The following is a 17463-nucleotide window of genomic DNA, read 5'->3' on the forward strand; positions in this document are numbered from 1 at the left end:
GCAAAGAAACGACCCTTCCTGGTCCTGCTCTCCGGCAAAAGTGTGGGCACCAGAACAGGAAGTGTGGAAAGTGAGGTCCTCACGAAAGGGCCTCGCGCCCCCTAGGGGTGGCAGCAGGAGACAATGGGATGAAGGGTGGTGCTAGCCGCCACTACAGTAGAGTGCGCCAAGCACACCTTCGCACAGGTGGCTGGGAGAATCCGGCTCAGCCTGCAGTCCTCGAGGCAGGCGCTGCCAGACGGCGGCTTCTGCAGGACCCCTGCGTGCATAGGCGACCCCCAAATCGTAAGTATTTTATGGGGTTTTCCGGGTAGCGGGTTTCGCGGTGTCCATTTTGTAGTAAGGCTCGTGGCTCCATGGTGGAGACGTGGCTTTTGCAAAGGGATACATCGACATTAAAGACACAATACTCGCTCCGTGCATCAGCGGCCTTACATTTTTTTATCCTTTTAGGGCCGCCATTTTATGCCACAATGGAAAAAGCTTTAGAACGAGCTTTAGATCGTGCAGAGTGTGTCATTGAAAGTGCGCGGCAGAGACCCCCTAAACGTAAAGAGTCATCTGGTGGGGGGAAATCTCTCCATGAAAAACTGTATGACCTATATGTCGAAGAATGTGGAAAAGAGCCCGAGGTTATGGAGGAATTAATAAGCAATGTGAACTTGTTAGAAAAGCTTGTACAGAGGGAGTCCTTGTCCCGCTTGGTGGTCAGCCTGTACCCAGGAAAGCAGGGCTATTCGCTGATGCTCAAGGGGCCAAGTGAACCACATTCAGAGACCATTCAACTGCCTTACGAAGAAAGCGCATTTCTAGAATACCTGGATGCAGAGGAATTGTCTCCTGCATTGGTGGATCTCCTGGAAAAGTCCGAACTGAACATGTTTCACAGTGGGTGTGTCATAGCAGAAGTACGGGACTATAGGCAGGGTGGTAATGCAGGGCCCCTTGGTTACCAAAGCAGGCACGTCCTCCTACGCCCAACGATGCAGACGTTAGCCTGCGATGTACAGTCCATAACCAGCAATAACCAGAAATGGACCCAGGAGGACAAACTGTTACTTGAGAGCCAGCTGATCTTAGCTACAGCTGAACCCCTGTGTCTTGACCCTTCTGTATCAGTAGCCTGCACTGCAAACAGGCTGCTCCATAACAGGCAAAAGATGAACACGCCCACCATGAGAAGGAACCTCAAGAGGTACTCCACAGCCTCCCCAAATGAGCCGCAGGAGCCGTCTTGTAGTCCAGACCCTCACAAAAAAAGCAAGGCAAGTCCAGCAGCTGAGCAAAATGACCTCAAAATTTCCAAAGCAGGAAATTGTGTGGATATGTGGAACCAGAGACCCTGTGATTTGGCAGTCCCTTTTGAGGAGGATGTAGAGAAATATGCTGGAGAGGAGAGGTCTGTCCAATACGATGACTCACCACTAACAGACTGGCCAGCCTATGGGGTAAATGATGATATTTCTCTATTTGGATGTGAAGCTGGTGATCAGTCCCAGACAACAAAGCTGACCTTCATGAAGTCTCTTAATGATCCATTTATCTCTGGAATAGAAAGTGCACCTAAAGAAGCCACATGCGGGAGACGTGTGTTTCAGTACCGGTCCTCCAAAGTTGAGCATTGCTATAGTTTGATGCCTGAGTCAGGCATTGACACTGGGGAAGTAGAGAGTCTGTTTGAGGAACTGGAGCCGCTGAGCCCTGAATGTACCTTTGAGGTGTCACAGGGCTCTAGCAGCTCAGCCCCTCTCAGCCAGCTTTCTGTGCAGAAAGAACCAGCACAGCCTCTGGCCTTGGCAGTTCAGCCTTCAGTACCTAGGGAGGGAGTCCAGCACACCCCTCCACCCATCAGCCTTCTCTCCAGCTCAGGAAATAGTTCCTCAGGTAATAACAGTTTGACTCCCCAGCAGGCAAGCCGCATTCGCCTTCTTAAAATGCCGTCTCCTGTCCCTGCTTCAAAGCCACCGAGTCTTCCCCAGAAACCCTCTGTGGAAGCGAACAACGTTAGAATACTTCCTGCAGCCTCCCTGTGTGCTGCCAACTCAGCAGAAACAATTCCAGCCAGCCATGTCAAGGCTGAGTCTGCTGGGTCCGACCTCATCAAATTGGCAGTCCCTGTTCCTGCAGGGACTGTGGTGAGAGTTTCTACAGCCACGAAGGGCTCTACTGCTAGGGCTAGGGCTCCTGTACCAATTAGGCCCAGCCACCTGTCCTCAAGAGGCCAGCCACCAAGTATAGGACCCACTGTGCCACAGGCTGCTTCTCAAGGAGGAGTTCAGTATAATATAGACCTTTCAAGATTTAAGCCCGTTGGTGTACTTTGGGTTCCACATGGTGTTGACATTTGGAGAAGCCCGGAAACACAGCAGCTGATTTGCCAGTTGATCTCAGCACCACAGCTTCAGCAGCCCCCTACTACTCTTCAGCAGCACATGTTGCAGGGTTCAATTGTACAAGGTTCGGCCAGTCAACAAACAGCCTTTTCTGCTCAGCAAGCTGCTGTCATGAACCGCAATGAGGTCGGAAGTGTTCTGCAGCCCCAGACCGTGGTGCAGTCTCAGCCTGCCTCTGCCCAGACAGCACCTGGGCAGAGCCGCCCGAAACACGTGGTCCAGCTCTCCAGTGCCTTCCCACAGCAGCCACAGCCCCAGCAGGTAAGGCTCAGAGTCTTGCCATCCCCAGTGGCAGCAGCACCCCAAATAGCTCAGCAGGGTGGGCGCCAGCAGGTAGCAGGCCAGGGCAAAGGCAAACAGAATGGAGGTCTGCCCCGCCCTTCCAAATCCTGAGCCTTGCATTGGGTCCTCTCTTTTGCAAAACATGAGGGCATTGACCCAAAGCGATAGAGTTTTTACTTCATTCTGCCTTATTTTGATGTGTCAGTACTTCAGTCGTTAGACATGTAAACTTTATTCAGAAGCACAACCTCATGACTGTACGTAGAGACAAGAAGGTGTTTAATAACCTGAGATGGTTTGGCTTATGCCATTGTTTTGGTTGCTGTTGTTAACATAGTGAGTTCTATTTTAGTGTTCCAAAGTGTATCAAATCCACAGTAGGCTCAGCTGAAACTCCTGAAGCCTATAGTTTCTCTGAAACAATAAATCTGCAATACCGATCAAGTTAAAATTACATTAATTTAGCAAGGTGAACGGTTTTTTAAAACTTTTTAGGAGTTAAATGAGCACATCACATAAAATGCACCATCTTAGCCTCTTTCGAGTTGCGTGGTGCACACCAAGTCTCCAGAGCTGTCTCCGTCTTGCAACAGAGAAGCTGCACTGGGTGAGCACCAGCTGCCCATGTCGCTCTCCCTGCAGAGCCTGGCGGGCAGCGGGCTCCTTTCTGCTCCTCTGAGTCGGACTGCTTCAGGCACTTGGTGTGAGTGCAGTGATGCAGTCGTGGTCAGTTTGGGGCTGGCCTCTGTCACTTAGTGTGACACCCTCCAGGTCACCCACGTTAGCATGCAACAGGAGGGTCCCAGCCTTTTCAATGGTTTCCCACTGCATGACATATGCTGGAGTGGCCTGTGAAATACTGGAAACATCTTGGAGAAGAAGGTCCTTTTGGTATTTGAATATTTAGGTCAGGAGGTTTTAGGCAGTGTATGAGAATCAATTTTAAAAAATTGTTTGGACAAATGCTAAAACTGGGAAACATGATGCTTTTCACACCTGCAGTGAGGACCTGGGAGACTTCGCAGCATGCAGAACGGCTCCGGGCGGACCTGCGGCCAGGGCCGTGGTCCCAGGCGGCAGAGGAGGACTGGAAGAGGCACTTCTGGGATGTCTGGTGTTCTCTCGTTATGTGACCGTTTCTACTGTTAGAACTTCTAGCTTATTTGTTTGTAGAAAAGTAAACAGCTAAAATGTTTGGAAATGAGTTTTATTTGTCTGTCTTTCAAGTGTTTGCAGCCTGGTTAGATTCTGAAAGCAGAACCCCCACCCCTTCCCTTTCCCTGCTTGCTGACTGCCAGCTGTCTGCAGCCTGGCTCCCTGAGCTCCTCTCTGCTTCTGGGGCGTGTCATGGGCCGCCCAAGGTCCCTGCACTTTTCTGCTTTCGTTTCCCCTCTCTTTTTATTGAGCTGTGATGGGCATAAGAAACAGCCCATGCGAGGTGTACGACTCAGTGGCACTTACTCCTTTACAGTGTTGTGTCACCACCATCTCTGTTCCAAAAACACCTCATCACCCCAGAGAAATCTCTGAAGCCCTTTAGTTTGTGGTTCCCATCCTCCCTTTCCCCAGCCCCAAAGCCACCTGTTGGCCTTTTTCTGGATGAGCTTCCCTGCTCTCTAGACACTGATGGAATCACACAGTATGTGGCCGTTTCTGTCTGGCCTGTTTTCCCTGGCATGATGTTTTTGAGGTTCATCTGTGTTGTAACATGTACAGTACTTGATTCCTTTTTATGTCTGAGTGATATCCCATTGTTTGAATGTACCACATTTGTTGATTAAATCTCCATGAGTGTGCATTTTAGTCGCTCCTACCTATTAGCTGTTGTGTGTGATGTTGCTATGAGCTTTTCTGTACAGGTTATTTGTTTTTGTATCTCATATTTTACTCTGTTACGGTTTTAAAGGGCACCCTGTCTACATAAGATTTGTTTTTCTGAGTACACATGTATGTTTCTATGCCTTTCGCCCCAACAAAAAAGGGAACTTTGGTCTGGTAGTTCCAAAAGAGATGAGTGAAGGGACAGGTGACCAGTGAGTCTTACTTGATGAAGTCAGCTGTCCTCCTGTGCTGTTGATTCCATTAAGGCAAGATTTGAGATGAGCTCAAACAAACTGCTCACGTATGCCATCTGAGGACCACTGCGCTTGGCCGAGCCTCCGTCACCCACTTGGACCTCTTGGGAATGGTCCCCGCACTTTCACGAAGGGAACCAGTGCAATGTTCAGTTGCCAAGAAGCGTCCACTCTCGGCCTTGGGAACCAACCAGAGACCTGAACTCAGATTCTAGCCAGATTTGATGTACTTCCTCTGTTTTACTGACCTTGTTCTAGAGTGATGTGGCACTCCCTTCCCTGGCAAGCAAATAAAGTTAGCTTTGTTTCAATAACCTTTTGTGGCCTCTTTTTATATCTTTCTAATGATCCCTACCAAAGTTGGTACTTAATACAAGGTCCCTTGTGACACTATTAACTAGCCATGTTATATAATTGAACTTCTTCCTCCTTTTAGTATCATGAGAACCTGGAGGCTTTTGCTGACTCCTGGTCAAGTCCATACACTTTGTCTTTCATTAGTTTTGTGCAGCCTGGGTTTCATGACCTAGTGTTTGACCAATCATAGGGAGGTAGTTGTGGGGAAGCAGGTGGCCACAGAATGCTGCCACAGATGTTAGCAAAGGTGGTTCAGGAGATGATTATCCAGGAAAATCCTTGTGGGCCCAGTACAGCATGACATGTCTCTGTCACAGGATGGCCATTTGTGAACAGAATTATATTCCCGAGGATACTCACAAGTGAAGGGAGGACTCTAGTTGTAGGTAAGCGCTGTCTAATAGAAATATATGAGCCCCATTTATTATTTTAAATTTTCCTGTAGCCACATTTTAGTAAGTAACAGGAAAGAAGAGAAATTACCCTTAATCATTTATTTAACGCAACATAGGCATATTTCAGAGATGTTGCAGGTTTGGTTCCAGACCACTCAGATAAAGCACGTATTGCAATAAAGCAAGTCACTCAAAATTGTTTGGTTTCCCAGTGTACATATAAGTTATGTTTACACTGTTCTGTAGCCTATTAAGTGTGCAATAGCATGGTGTGTAAAACAAGCAATGCACATCTTAATTAGAAATACTTTGTGGCTAAACAATGCTCACCATCATCTGAGCATTGCGCAAGTTGTGACCTTTTTGCTGGTGGAGGGTCTTGTGATAAATCAAACCAGGAATGCCTATTTATCCAAGATTATCATTTCTATTTGTAATCAATATTTCAAAGATTTTAATGGGATATTTTACATTGTTTTATTTTTACTAAATCTTCAATATCCAGACACTTACAGCCTATCGTAACTCAGGTGTGAGATTTTCATCAGAAATACTTGATCTCAGTTTAGATTTTAATAAAATCTACAGTTGAAAATGTGGATTCATCTTACAAACATTCTTAGGCATTTTCTAATAATCTGATCAACTATCAGCTTTGCAATTTAAATTACTTAAGTAAAAATCAGTTCCTCAGTCTCACGAGCCATGTTTCTGGTGGTCCGTAGCCTCATATGGCTGTGGTGCTGGACGGTGAATTTCTAAAGCGACGAAGGAGCAAAGCAGATCTGAGGGGTGCCTCAGGCATGAGGTGGGTACCAGTTATTGAGATGAGGTGGGGGGTGATCATCAGAACACATTGTTGGAGTAGAAGTAAGGATGTGTGATGAAGTGATTCTGTGTGCTAAGCTGTACCTCCAGGAAGTCCTCAGGCTTGAGATCATCTGGGCCTGGGCCTGGGCCTGGGCCTGGGTGTGCAGGTAGACAGTAAGTGGCCCTTGCCATGGAGCCACAAGGGTCAGCTGGGCTCTTCCCTTTCAGATGCAAAACATCTAATTAGAGGACACTAACTATTCCAGCAGTGAATTGAACAACTCAGCCATCCCACCTGGACCCCAGGAGCATGGAACCTGAGGGAATGCAGGACAGGAGTCACACCACCTGCCTTTTCCTTCTTTGTTTTACTCCTCCCTGTTCATTTTCTGGGTTTCTAAGTCCTCGGCACAGAGAAACCAGACCAGCCATGATTGGATAATGTGGGAACTGGGTGATGGGTACAAGGAGGGTCATTATATTATTCTCTCTACTTTGGTATATATTCGTAATTGGATACAGACATACACACAGGGCCTGGCAGAAGTAAGACCTGCTTGAGTGTGATTGGTGGGGTAATAATATGGGTGTAATAATTTATAGTTTTCATTTGAACACTTCACCTAAAATGCCATATGATGTGCTTGAGTGTGATATTGTTATGTTACAGAATTACATGCATATGAGTTTGTTATAAAAGATTTTGTAATAAAAAGGGATGGTATGCCCTGGCTGGTGTAGCTCAGTGATTGAGCGCAGGCCTGTGGACCCAAGTGTTGCTGGTTCAATTCCCAGTCAGGGCACATGCCTGGGTTGTGGGCCAGGTCCCCACTTGGGGGTGTATGAGAGCCAACCAATCGATGTTTCTCTCCCACTCTTTCTCCCTCCCTTCCCCCTCTCTAAAAATAAATAAAATCTTTTTTTTAAAAGGGGGTGTTATTTGTGCCAGATCCTGTATATATACACACGTCCACATACACTTTATATGTCTACTTTGGCATGTATTTATAATTGGCTACACACACACACACACACACACACACACACTCTTGCTCTCTTTATATGTCTCCTTTGGCATATATTTGTGTGTCAATTTGAACAGTCAAGTTTCTGGTGTTCCTACAGCCCCACTAAACACCTTCCCCATCCCAACTTTCATCGTGTGCCTGCAGTCCAGCCAGACCCAGGCCCTCGCCTTGCCCTTCCTCCTTCCCTGCTTCACTCCCATCACTGCAGGCAGCAAAGGGTGTGCGAGTTAATTGTTAAATTCAGTTCAACAAGTTCCTCATTAGGGACAAATTACCTGAGTTTGAAATCTGCTAATTTTCCAATCAGAGTGAGTGTTTGCACTTGTGATTTGGAAATAATTACCATATGGTAAAAGCAAAACCTATGTGGGGATTAAAGTAAAGGTGAGGGAGGACAGGAGCTTATTTTGGCATCTTCCATGGAAACTCCTGTTAGCATATGCAGATGAGTTGCAGTGCCTCTGGGGTTGGGGTGGGAAAGCTCACTGAGGCACTATTTTGCAAAGGCTGTTGACTTCATGTACTAATGTCCCAGAAAGGTGACCTTAGCCTTCAAGGGAGACCAGTGTGGTCTTCATAGGCTTGAATTGGGTCTGGAAGGAGACAGTCTTTTGAACTTAGCCTATTGCATCTAAAAATACATCTATCCTTTTGCTGATATCTGTCTTTGGTCTAAAGCAGGGGTGTCCAACCTGCAGCCCCACAGGCTGCATGTGGCCCAGGATGGCTATAAATGCGGCCCAACACAAAATCATAAATTTACTTAAAACATTATGAGATTGTTTTTTTTTGTTTTGTTTTGTTTCTGCTAGTGTTTGCGTAATTAATGTGTGGCCCAAGACAATTCTTCTTTCAGTGTGGCCCAGAGACACCAAAAGGTTGGACACTCCTGGGTCTAAAGCCTCTGCATGACTTACAAATAAAAACATTTCCTTGGTCATGGAAGTGATGATTCTAAATTCCCTTTGTGTGATCTCACCAATGCCTGTGTTAGGGAAAGCTCATCTGAAGAAATTGGAAGAACTGAGGGATAACAATTGCTGCAGAATACCACTGTGATCAGAAATGTAGAAATCTATGTTATTCACCTTCAGTAAATTGCCCCAGTCCCAATTCCTGTATCACTGGTTCCAACGCTTTGGCAATCCATGGTGAAGAATAATAGTCAAGGTTTCAGGTAAGTTACAATCCCATGCAGAAAACTCCTGAGACATTGCTTTTGAAGTTTGGAGCCAAGAAAAACCAGTCTCCTCTGAGAAGGTGGCATCCCTCCTCCTTTCTGATAAAAGGAGTTGTCAGGTTTCCCTTTGCACCTCGGCTGCCAGGAAACTCAAACCCAAATTTGAAACTGAACTCACCAAGTATGCGTTTATGGGTAGCACTTCAGCATTTCTTGTTCCTTATTTTTAATTTTTATTTCTTTTGTCACAGACTACTTTACATCTTTTGTTAAAGGAAACGGGGAACAATGCCTCCCCACATTTGTAAACATGTGCATAAATAAATAGTAGCTTCTGTTCATTTACATACCCTGCCTCTAATCTTTTAGTAACTTTGCCCATTAGATATTACCCTCTTACAAATGAAAAACTGAGGCTCAGATAGGACTTGCCTGAGGCAATAAAGCTATTAAGTGGCACAGTCAGTATATTCTCTCCCCTGCCTAAGTCCATGCCTGTGCCTGAGTCCATGTAAGGGATGTGTTGACAGGTCTTGAGTGGTGGGCTGTATACATGAAACTTATTTTTTTCCCAATCACAGCTTTCAACCATGTAGTACCAAGCTTTTTTTCCATTAAACATTTTTATTTATTTATTTAAATCCTCACCTGAAGATATATTTATCGATTTGAGAGAGAGGGGGAGAGAGAAAAACATCGATGTTATGCTCAGTTGCCTCCCGTACGCGCTGGACCAGGGGTTGAACACACAACCTTGTGGTGTACAGACAGACGACACTCCAAATAACTGAGCCACTCGCCCAGAGCTCCTTTTTCCACTTTTTATGATACCTTGGCAGATCTCATAGCTTTGGGGACTCTTTTGATTGGTAAACTTGATCAGTTCGAATTAGAATTTCAATATTATGTCCTCTGGTCTTGGAAGCAGAGAGAGAAGGGAGACAGAGACCATATGGTCCTTTTCCAATTCTGTTGCTGCGATCTGCTGAGGTGGGGGGTATTTGCATAGGGGGCCGTTCTGGTTTTCACCCGGGCTCCTCCTTCTCCGGGGCCTTGCTAGAAGATCAACTCTCTGCCTGCTGAGTCCTACCCCCTTCTCCAGGTTGTCTCCCGTGTCCTGGAGGACCTCTTTAACAAGCCTGTACTCCTTCATTTGGAGCCTTGGGAATTGCTGAGGTCCTTTTTCGAACTCCGAAGGCTGTGGGGTTATGGATCAAGGTGGGAATGATGTTCCCTGTTTTCTTTCCAAGCGTCTCAGTACTTTTGAGCCTCTCATTCATATATTTCTCGGCCACAAGAGGGCACCAGACTCCAGGTTCACACAGCACAGAGAGTATTTGTTGAGTTCCTCCAAGACTTTGCTAGCAGACAGCTGCAGGGTGGGTCAGCGGATCTGTGCAGCCCAGCGAGAGTCCAGGCAAGAAACTGGAAGCCAATCTTCCATTCATGCTCTTTCCCACCCTCCTCGAGAAGCTCTTTTAGGGTTCTCCCTTACACGCCTGTGGGCTTAGGGGAGCAGGGGCACCAGCACTCCTTTTCTCCCCTGTTCTCCCCATTCCGCCCCAAGAGAAGCAACATTTCAGCAGGAACACTTTGCTCCTCTCCCACACCTCCCCAATCCTCTTGTATTTACAAAGGGTGGGGGGCGGGGGTGGATGGTGGGTAGTGGGTGGCGGTTGGAGGGAACAGTTGAGTCGCGATAGGGCTCAGCTGTGCCATTTCTTTGTACTGTCTCTGAGAGGACGTCTCTGCTGGCAAGTTGAAGTCTTTGTTCAGGATGTGGGAGCACCTGATGCTTTTTGTTCACAGCTGTGGGCTTTTGCAACTCTGGGACAACAGGAAAAGTCCTGTTGTATGCGCGCGCACTCACGCACGCACGCACGCGCACACACACGATGCTGTCCAGCCTTCGCCCATCCTTGTGGATTTAAAAGGGCAGAGGCCTACGGCGGGTGGAACAGTTTTTCAAAGGACTGTTTGGGGTGAGTTTTTTAAAAGAGTTTATTGTTAGACTTCAGTAAGAAGTCGGTGGGGGGGGTGCTGTTTGAGAAATTCACCCTAATAATAGCTGGGGGGCATTCTTTGATCTGGAAAAGAATTGTGTAGTGTTATGCAAATATTGTCCCGCACAAATCCTCTCATGCCCCGCCCTCACCCAGCAGGATTACTCTTGGGCTCTAAGCAGCTCCTGTTCCTCAACCATTGGAGCTTCTACTCGAAGAGGTGGAGAGGGAAGGGGGTGATTTTAAGAAGTGTTATTTGGGCCTATGCATCTTTTTCAGACTCTTTGAGAAACCAGAGTTATTTTGGAATTCTTTTTTGGCATTGTTTGGAGAATGGGGCATTTGAAGTTAAGATTATGGGGGCTTCTGGTTATTGATAATGATGAAGTCTAGGGTAAATCCAGAGTTGCCGCATGAGGCAGGTGGTGAACACAATCACTGGAAGAGAGGAGAGGGGAGGTCCAGGAGCTGAGGGGCCAGGCTGTTGGAAGGATCATCTAGGAGGATACCAAATCACCACGCTTCTAATTCTAATAGTTCTGGAGAGAGTGACAGTGAATCAGGCCCTAGAATCTTTAAGGTATGTGAGGGAGTTGACTTCACACAGTAGGGACGGAGGGTGGTTTGGTCTTAGGGCTCAACTAAATTAAGATGTTCCTTAATATTGGTTGTGGGAGACTTCTTCCAGGTCACCCTTTAATTATTGACAGTATGCTTACATGCAAGGCCTTTTACTGGGTCCTTGAAGGAGGAGTAAGGCACATTATCCTCAGTGGCATTAACGTCTACTCAGAGAAAAAAAGTTGTAGCTATGTGAGGTAATGAATTTTTTAAATTTTCATCATTGTTTTATTAATGTTCAAGTACAGTTGACTCCATTTTCGCATCACCACATTCCCTCCCCCACCCACCCCTACCTCCCACCCTCAAGCCTATCCCCCTTTGGCTTTGTCCATTGGTCCTTTATACATGTTCATTGAGGTAATGGACATTAACTAAATCTATTGTGGTGATTATTTAGCAATACATACATATGTCAAATCATTATGTTGTACAAGTAAAACAAATACAATGTTAAAAATCAGCTATATCTTAATGAAGCTGGAAAGAAAGAAAGTCAACTCAGAGAGAGAAAGGAAATACACAAATGACTATAAATCAAGTAGACTATGGCAAATACCATTAAAGATAAAATCTTATTGGATGGAATTGAGGAAGGCCTCACAAAGGAGGTGATCTTTGGGTGGATCTTGGCTTGGATTTTATATTCAGGGATGGGAAGAGGTTGTCTAAGCAGAGGAACAGTACTAGCAAAGGAATGGTAAAGGATATTGTATACAGAGGAGGACCTCTCTCTATAGCGTGGTGTGTGTGCAGAGGGGAAGTAAAGGATAAGGCTGAAGTGACAGATTGGCCCCATATCATGGATCTTCTTGGTAATTTAAATGAAACAAAGACTCTACTCTTTCAATAAGGAATCCAACAGAGTCACAGTGGGATTTATAATATTTTGGTGCCTAAAGGGAGACAAAGAAATTCCAAAGCTCTTCTTCCACTTCACAGAGAAATCTGACAGAAATATTGGTTGCTTTACAGAAAGCATAATTGACAGTTTAAGTATTATCACCAGAGCAACACATTATTAAACAAGATGACCAGAGTCGCAGACCTTCAGGTGTTATAGGTTCTGTTTTAGAGAACATAGCAATAAACTCTAATATCCAAGTATCTGAAGAGATATGTTTGTTTACAAATAACACCACCAAGGGCAGTTTTTTAAAAAAATTTTATTTCAATAGTTGTTCAAGTACAGTTTTTAGTCCTTTACTCCCCATCCCATCCCACCCACCCATTTCTCCCCCCCTAGTTTTTATCCATGTGTCCTTTATACTTGTTCCTGCAAACCCTTCCCCTTTTCCCCTGAAATTCCCTCCCCTCTCCCCTCTGGTCACTGTCAGCCTGTTCTCTATTTCAGTGTCTTTGGCTATATTTTGCTTGTTTGTTTGGTTGTTTAGGTTCCTTTAAAGGTGAGATCATACGGTATTTGTCTTTCACTGCCTGGCTTGTTTCGAAAGGACAGTTTTATAGTAACAGAAAACAAAACAGGATCATGGCCTTTCTCTCAAACCTCTGCACTGGCCAGGAGAGTGTGACAGATACTTGTGTAAATATTCCCAATTCTAATTTATGACACAGAACTGGCTTTGTGCCTCCCAATAGTGACTGTTTTTTTGTACTGGGAGGGGGGAGAAGAGACATTTTCTCTTTATCTTTCTGAGATTTTTCACCAGCAGTTTGGGCCGGCAGTTTTAAGCCCAAACATGAAAATTCCAAAAAGTTTAAAATCTTAGAATATGAAAACAAAACAGAGAAGTTTAACAAATTAAATGTGAGGTAGATAATATTAAGTTGAATCATGTGAAATTGCTGGTATTTGACCTTTATTGCCCAATTAAAATGGCAATTTCACTTGGTGCAATTCAATATCTACAGTTTTGGTCTTGAATGCCAGGTGAGAAATATGAAGTTAATTCAGTAAACATTGGGGAGCCACTGTTTGGGGAAAATGCTATGGTTGAAGCTGTGGTTTATCAAAACTTAGCTGGCAAGAATGTGAAAGAAGGATTGGACAGGGAGACCCATGGATTAAACCTTACTTTCATACCCATCATACTTGAAGTACACCCCTACATTTGCGTCCATAATATAAGTAGATTGACAAGTTAAATTAGCATTAACTTTTAAAGTTCAAGATTGAGAGTTTAAATTTCTTCCCAATAATAGGCTCCTGGGTGGACTGTAAAAATGGGCTTTTATGCTCTAGTAGATCCAAATCTTGGTGGACTGGTCTACCAACTCAAACAAACAAACAAACAAACAAATAAACTCACTCACTCACTCATCTATCTACCTACATCAAGGGGGAAAGGAGGCATTTTCAAATCTATGGCTTTCTCTGCTTGCCTCCCATCCACACAGATCCCACACAGATTTATGCCTACCCAGTAATACTGTGAGTGGCATTTACCATTTTTAATACTTTTTTGAGAATAAGGCAGACTAACAAAGGAATGAAATCCCGTGAGAATAAAATCACAGGGCTTTTGGGGCAGGCTTCCAGGTCACAGAAAAGGCTCAGTAGCAGGGATTTCTCTGATGTCATTGTTTCTGGAACTTTAGCGTGCATCAGAATCACTGGGGTCCTCATTAAAACCCAGAAGGCTGATGGTGGGGCGGGGGAGGGGATGGTGCTGAGACTATGCTGCTCTAATGAGTTCCCAGGTGAGGCAGATGCTTCTGGTATCTGGGACCACACTTTGAGAACCACTGCTCTACTTACTCTATGGGGAAAGGTGCTCTGCTTCTGAAGGAAGAAAGAGAAGCCTGAAAGGTTTAAAAAATGAAACAGGATAAAATGCTCAGGTAACTGAAGTCATACAGATTGGTCTGCATGAGTCAGCTCTGAGGATTAGCATTTCTAAAAAGTTCTTAGTTGCTGCTGCTGCTGCTAGGCCAGGAACCACCCTCACTAAGAACCACAGTCTGTGTGCCAATCACAGGGTGGCCCTCCAGGGTGAGCGCCCTATTTCCAAATTTAAACCTGAGCTATTTTTAGAGGAGCCCTATCAAAAAATTGAGTCCTCTGGGCAGAATGCCAGTTGTCTTCCAGACTCAGTGCCCCCCCTTTTTTTGGTGAAATGGGTAAAACAATCACAACAATGACAATAACTAGAAGGAACTTGTGAGAGGGGGGAGCTGGGAGAGGAGAACAATTGGATCACCCAAGAATCTTGCTAGAGGCCCACTGGTTTCTAAGTCTCCAGATCTCCAAAGCTAAATATACATCCATGTGGATATTTTAAGCAATAGAGAAGATATCAAAGGTGATGGTCTAGACACAGTGTTATTAGGCTTTGTTTTTAAGCCTGCTGGCTATGTTGGTTACAGTAAAACGTTTTGCAAGAGAAAAACTACAATCACTACTCTTTGACCTGGACATTGTTAGAAACATGAGGGCCTGGGTTTTGTAAGAATCTACCTACCTTCTGGAATGCCATTTCCTTCATAAAAATACTGTGTGTGCTTTCTTTGCTATCCCTGGGGAAGGAGGGCCAATTTCACGATCCCCCACTCTAGTTAAAAATGATGTTATCAAATATCTACTTAATAAGTAACTATAAAATACCGCTTTGTTATATGAAGTGTGAGCTTCGAGGCATCAAGAACCTGTTTCTTACAAAAGCCAAAGAAGAGATGGTTATGGCAGAGAATGAGGGCTAGAGCAAATGGAGGTATAAAGGCACCTATGTTTGATCACATCTTGAAATTACAGGGTTGTTGGGAAAATATTACCAAGTCCTCCTGAGAACCAGCAATATTCTAGTTGCTATACTTTTTTTGTTTGTTTGTTTGTTTTTGAAGCAAAGTGTAAGTATAGTCATAAGGAAAGAATCTGGATGTTATTTTTTTTGATTCCCACAAGATGACTTTAGTGTGGTAGTCACTTATTGAAGTGATTAAGGAATTAAGCAATTCTGGAGGGAAGGTTTGCTTTACAATCAGTATCATGACCCAAGGATTCCATTTCTCCCTGTTGCAGTCCTAGTACCAAGGACCATGCCCCAAGCCCAAAATTATCCTTGACTAAATTAGGCTCCCTGGACAGCCCCCCATTTCCCATTGCAACCTGTCTATGGAGGATGGATTCCATTGCATAGAAATAAGTATGACTATATGAATGATAGTAACAAGTTTATCTTTTTAGTCATCAGTTATATTGATTTTCTCAGCCAATATTCCTCTAAAAGGCTGTCTTAAAAAAAGAACATCAGGCCCTGGCTGGTGTGGCTCAGTGGTTGAGTGCCAGCCTGCAAACCAACAGGTTGCAGGTTTGATTCCCAGGCAGGGCACATGCCTGGGTTGTGGGCCAGCTCCCCAGTTGTGGGAGTGCAAGAGGCAACTACACATTGATGTTTCTCTCCCTCTCTTTCTCCTTCCCTCCTCCTCTCTGAAAAAACAAATAAATACAATCTTTATTTTTTTAAAAAGAACATCAGCCAGATGCCCTTTCTGGCCAAGATAAGGTCAAATCTGCTTCCTCTGGTCACGGGTAGAGAACCTTCCACTCAAACTTCCCATTGGAGGAGTCAAGGTCAATGTTACTGAGATTCTGTAACTAAGGTTGCCACATTTAGCCAATAAAAATGCAGGGCACCCAATTAAGTAGAAGTTTCAAGTAAATAATGAATAATTGTTAGTATAACTATGCCCCACATATTATTATTTAAATTTAAAGTGATTAAAATGAAATGAAATGTAAAATGCAATTCCCTGGTTGCACAAGCCATATCATCAAGCACCACATGTGCCTAGTGGCTACGGTATTGGACTGTAGAGATCAGTGCAAACTATAGGACATTTCTGTCACCAGAGAAAGTCTGTCAGACAGTGCTGCTTAGCACAAACCAGGAAGACGATTCTTCTATCTATCACCCAGCTGACAACTTCACCTGCTACAGTAGTGGTTCTCACCATTTAACATCTTTCAGTTATTTATTCAGTTGTTTAACACAATGGTTCATTGGTTAAAGAGAGGAGGATTTAAGAATACTGATTTAGTGAATAGAATGAACCACCGAACTGTACACTTAAAAATGAGATGGTACAAAAAATAGAATGAGCTAATGAGGAACATAGACATGGTTATTTTGAATTTTGACCTTAGACCTGTAAGGTACATTCATATTATCATTTCTTGTTACATCAGGATATTTCTAGTTCTTCAAAACAAAAGTTAAAAGGAGAAAAATTTTATCCAATTTGGCATTTCCTTTATGGGAATAAAATAATCCAAACCCACAGTGTGTTATTTCTGGAGAAGCACTTGCAAATAGCAGCCAGAAAGTGCTCTGTCTCCTCTTTTAGAAACAAAACATGAAAATTATAATAATAAAGTAATTGATTTTTTTTAAGTGCAAAATTTAAGAATTCCAAATATCAGGTCATGGAAGCACTTTGGAGGCTTGAAACACATAGTTAAATTTCAATCTACATATTAATACCGCATTTGGAGACCAAATGCGGTATTAATATGTCATTTGAATTTGTAGATAAACCATGCTCTTTCTTGCATACTTAATTTAAAATAAATTAAGCAGCATGCATCACTTGTTAAATGGGGAAGAGCTAAACTTTCTCTTTCTATATTATGAATACTATTAAAGAATATATTAAAATGGAAATTATAAGACAATCTTTAATAGTATACTCATCTAAGTCCATTTTCTTAAATTTAAAATTGCTTCCCCTTATATGCCATACTAAAAAGAATTACACAATGATTTAGCATTTCTGTGGGGGTTGACGAGATTACAGCTTTCTGTGAATGCAGGTTATAAAGCATGGAGGCTGGCAGAGTGTGGGGTGGCTGCCCTGGAGAGAGGGTAGTGATAGGTCAGTGTGCATCTGAGTGTGTGCTTGTGTTGGTCAGGGCTCCTGTGGCACGCCATTTCTAGTGCATGTCATAGAAATCCAATTCAAGCCACTTTAAGCAAAAAGAGGGATTTATTGGCTCTGGAAACTGACATGTTCAGAGGTAGAACCTATTGTAGGACCCTAAGATGTCAAATTACATCATAAGGGCTCTCTGCCACTCTCTGTTCTTAGCTCTGAGTTTCCGTGTTGGTCTCTTTATTTCCAGACATTCTTCCTTGTAGTGGGGGGAGAGAGCAAAGCTCACAACATCCCAGCTTAGTTAACCCCATAGAAAAGAGCTTCTCTAGTCTATCAGCTGCAGATAGATGGACAAACAGACAATAGGAAGGAAGCAAGAAAGGACAGGAGAGAGAGAGATATTAGGGAAGAATCCCATTTAGCTCTACTTGGCTCATGTTCCCACCTCTACCTCCAGTGGCTGGGGAGATGGCATATTACAACTGGC

At 44.1% G+C, this 17463-nt stretch overlaps 1 protein-coding gene and 1 long non-coding RNA gene across 2 annotated transcripts in view; both read left to right on the top strand.

Annotated features, from left to right (window-relative positions):
* The first annotated feature begins 449 nt into the window (after positions 1–449).
* On the top strand, positions 450–2786 carry LOC114505595 (transcription factor SPT20 homolog). The gene has a single exon (XM_028523422.2). The coding sequence runs from the start codon at positions 474–476 to the stop codon at positions 2784–2786; it is 2313 nt and encodes a 770-aa protein (XP_028379223.2). The 5' UTR covers positions 450–473.
* Positions 2787–10395: 7609 nt separating this feature from the next.
* LOC118498467 overlaps positions 10396–17463 on the top strand; it is a 47716-nt gene continuing 40648 nt past the window's right edge. The window contains exon 1 of the long non-coding RNA XR_004900956.1: positions 10396–10502. This is a non-coding gene — a long non-coding RNA (uncharacterized LOC118498467). The remainder of the gene's footprint in view (positions 10503–17463) is intronic.

Source organism: Phyllostomus discolor, chromosome X (genome assembly GCF_004126475.2).
Source record: "Phyllostomus discolor isolate MPI-MPIP mPhyDis1 chromosome X, mPhyDis1.pri.v3, whole genome shotgun sequence".
In the NCBI taxonomy this organism is placed as follows: domain Eukaryota; kingdom Metazoa; phylum Chordata; class Mammalia; order Chiroptera; family Phyllostomidae; genus Phyllostomus; species Phyllostomus discolor.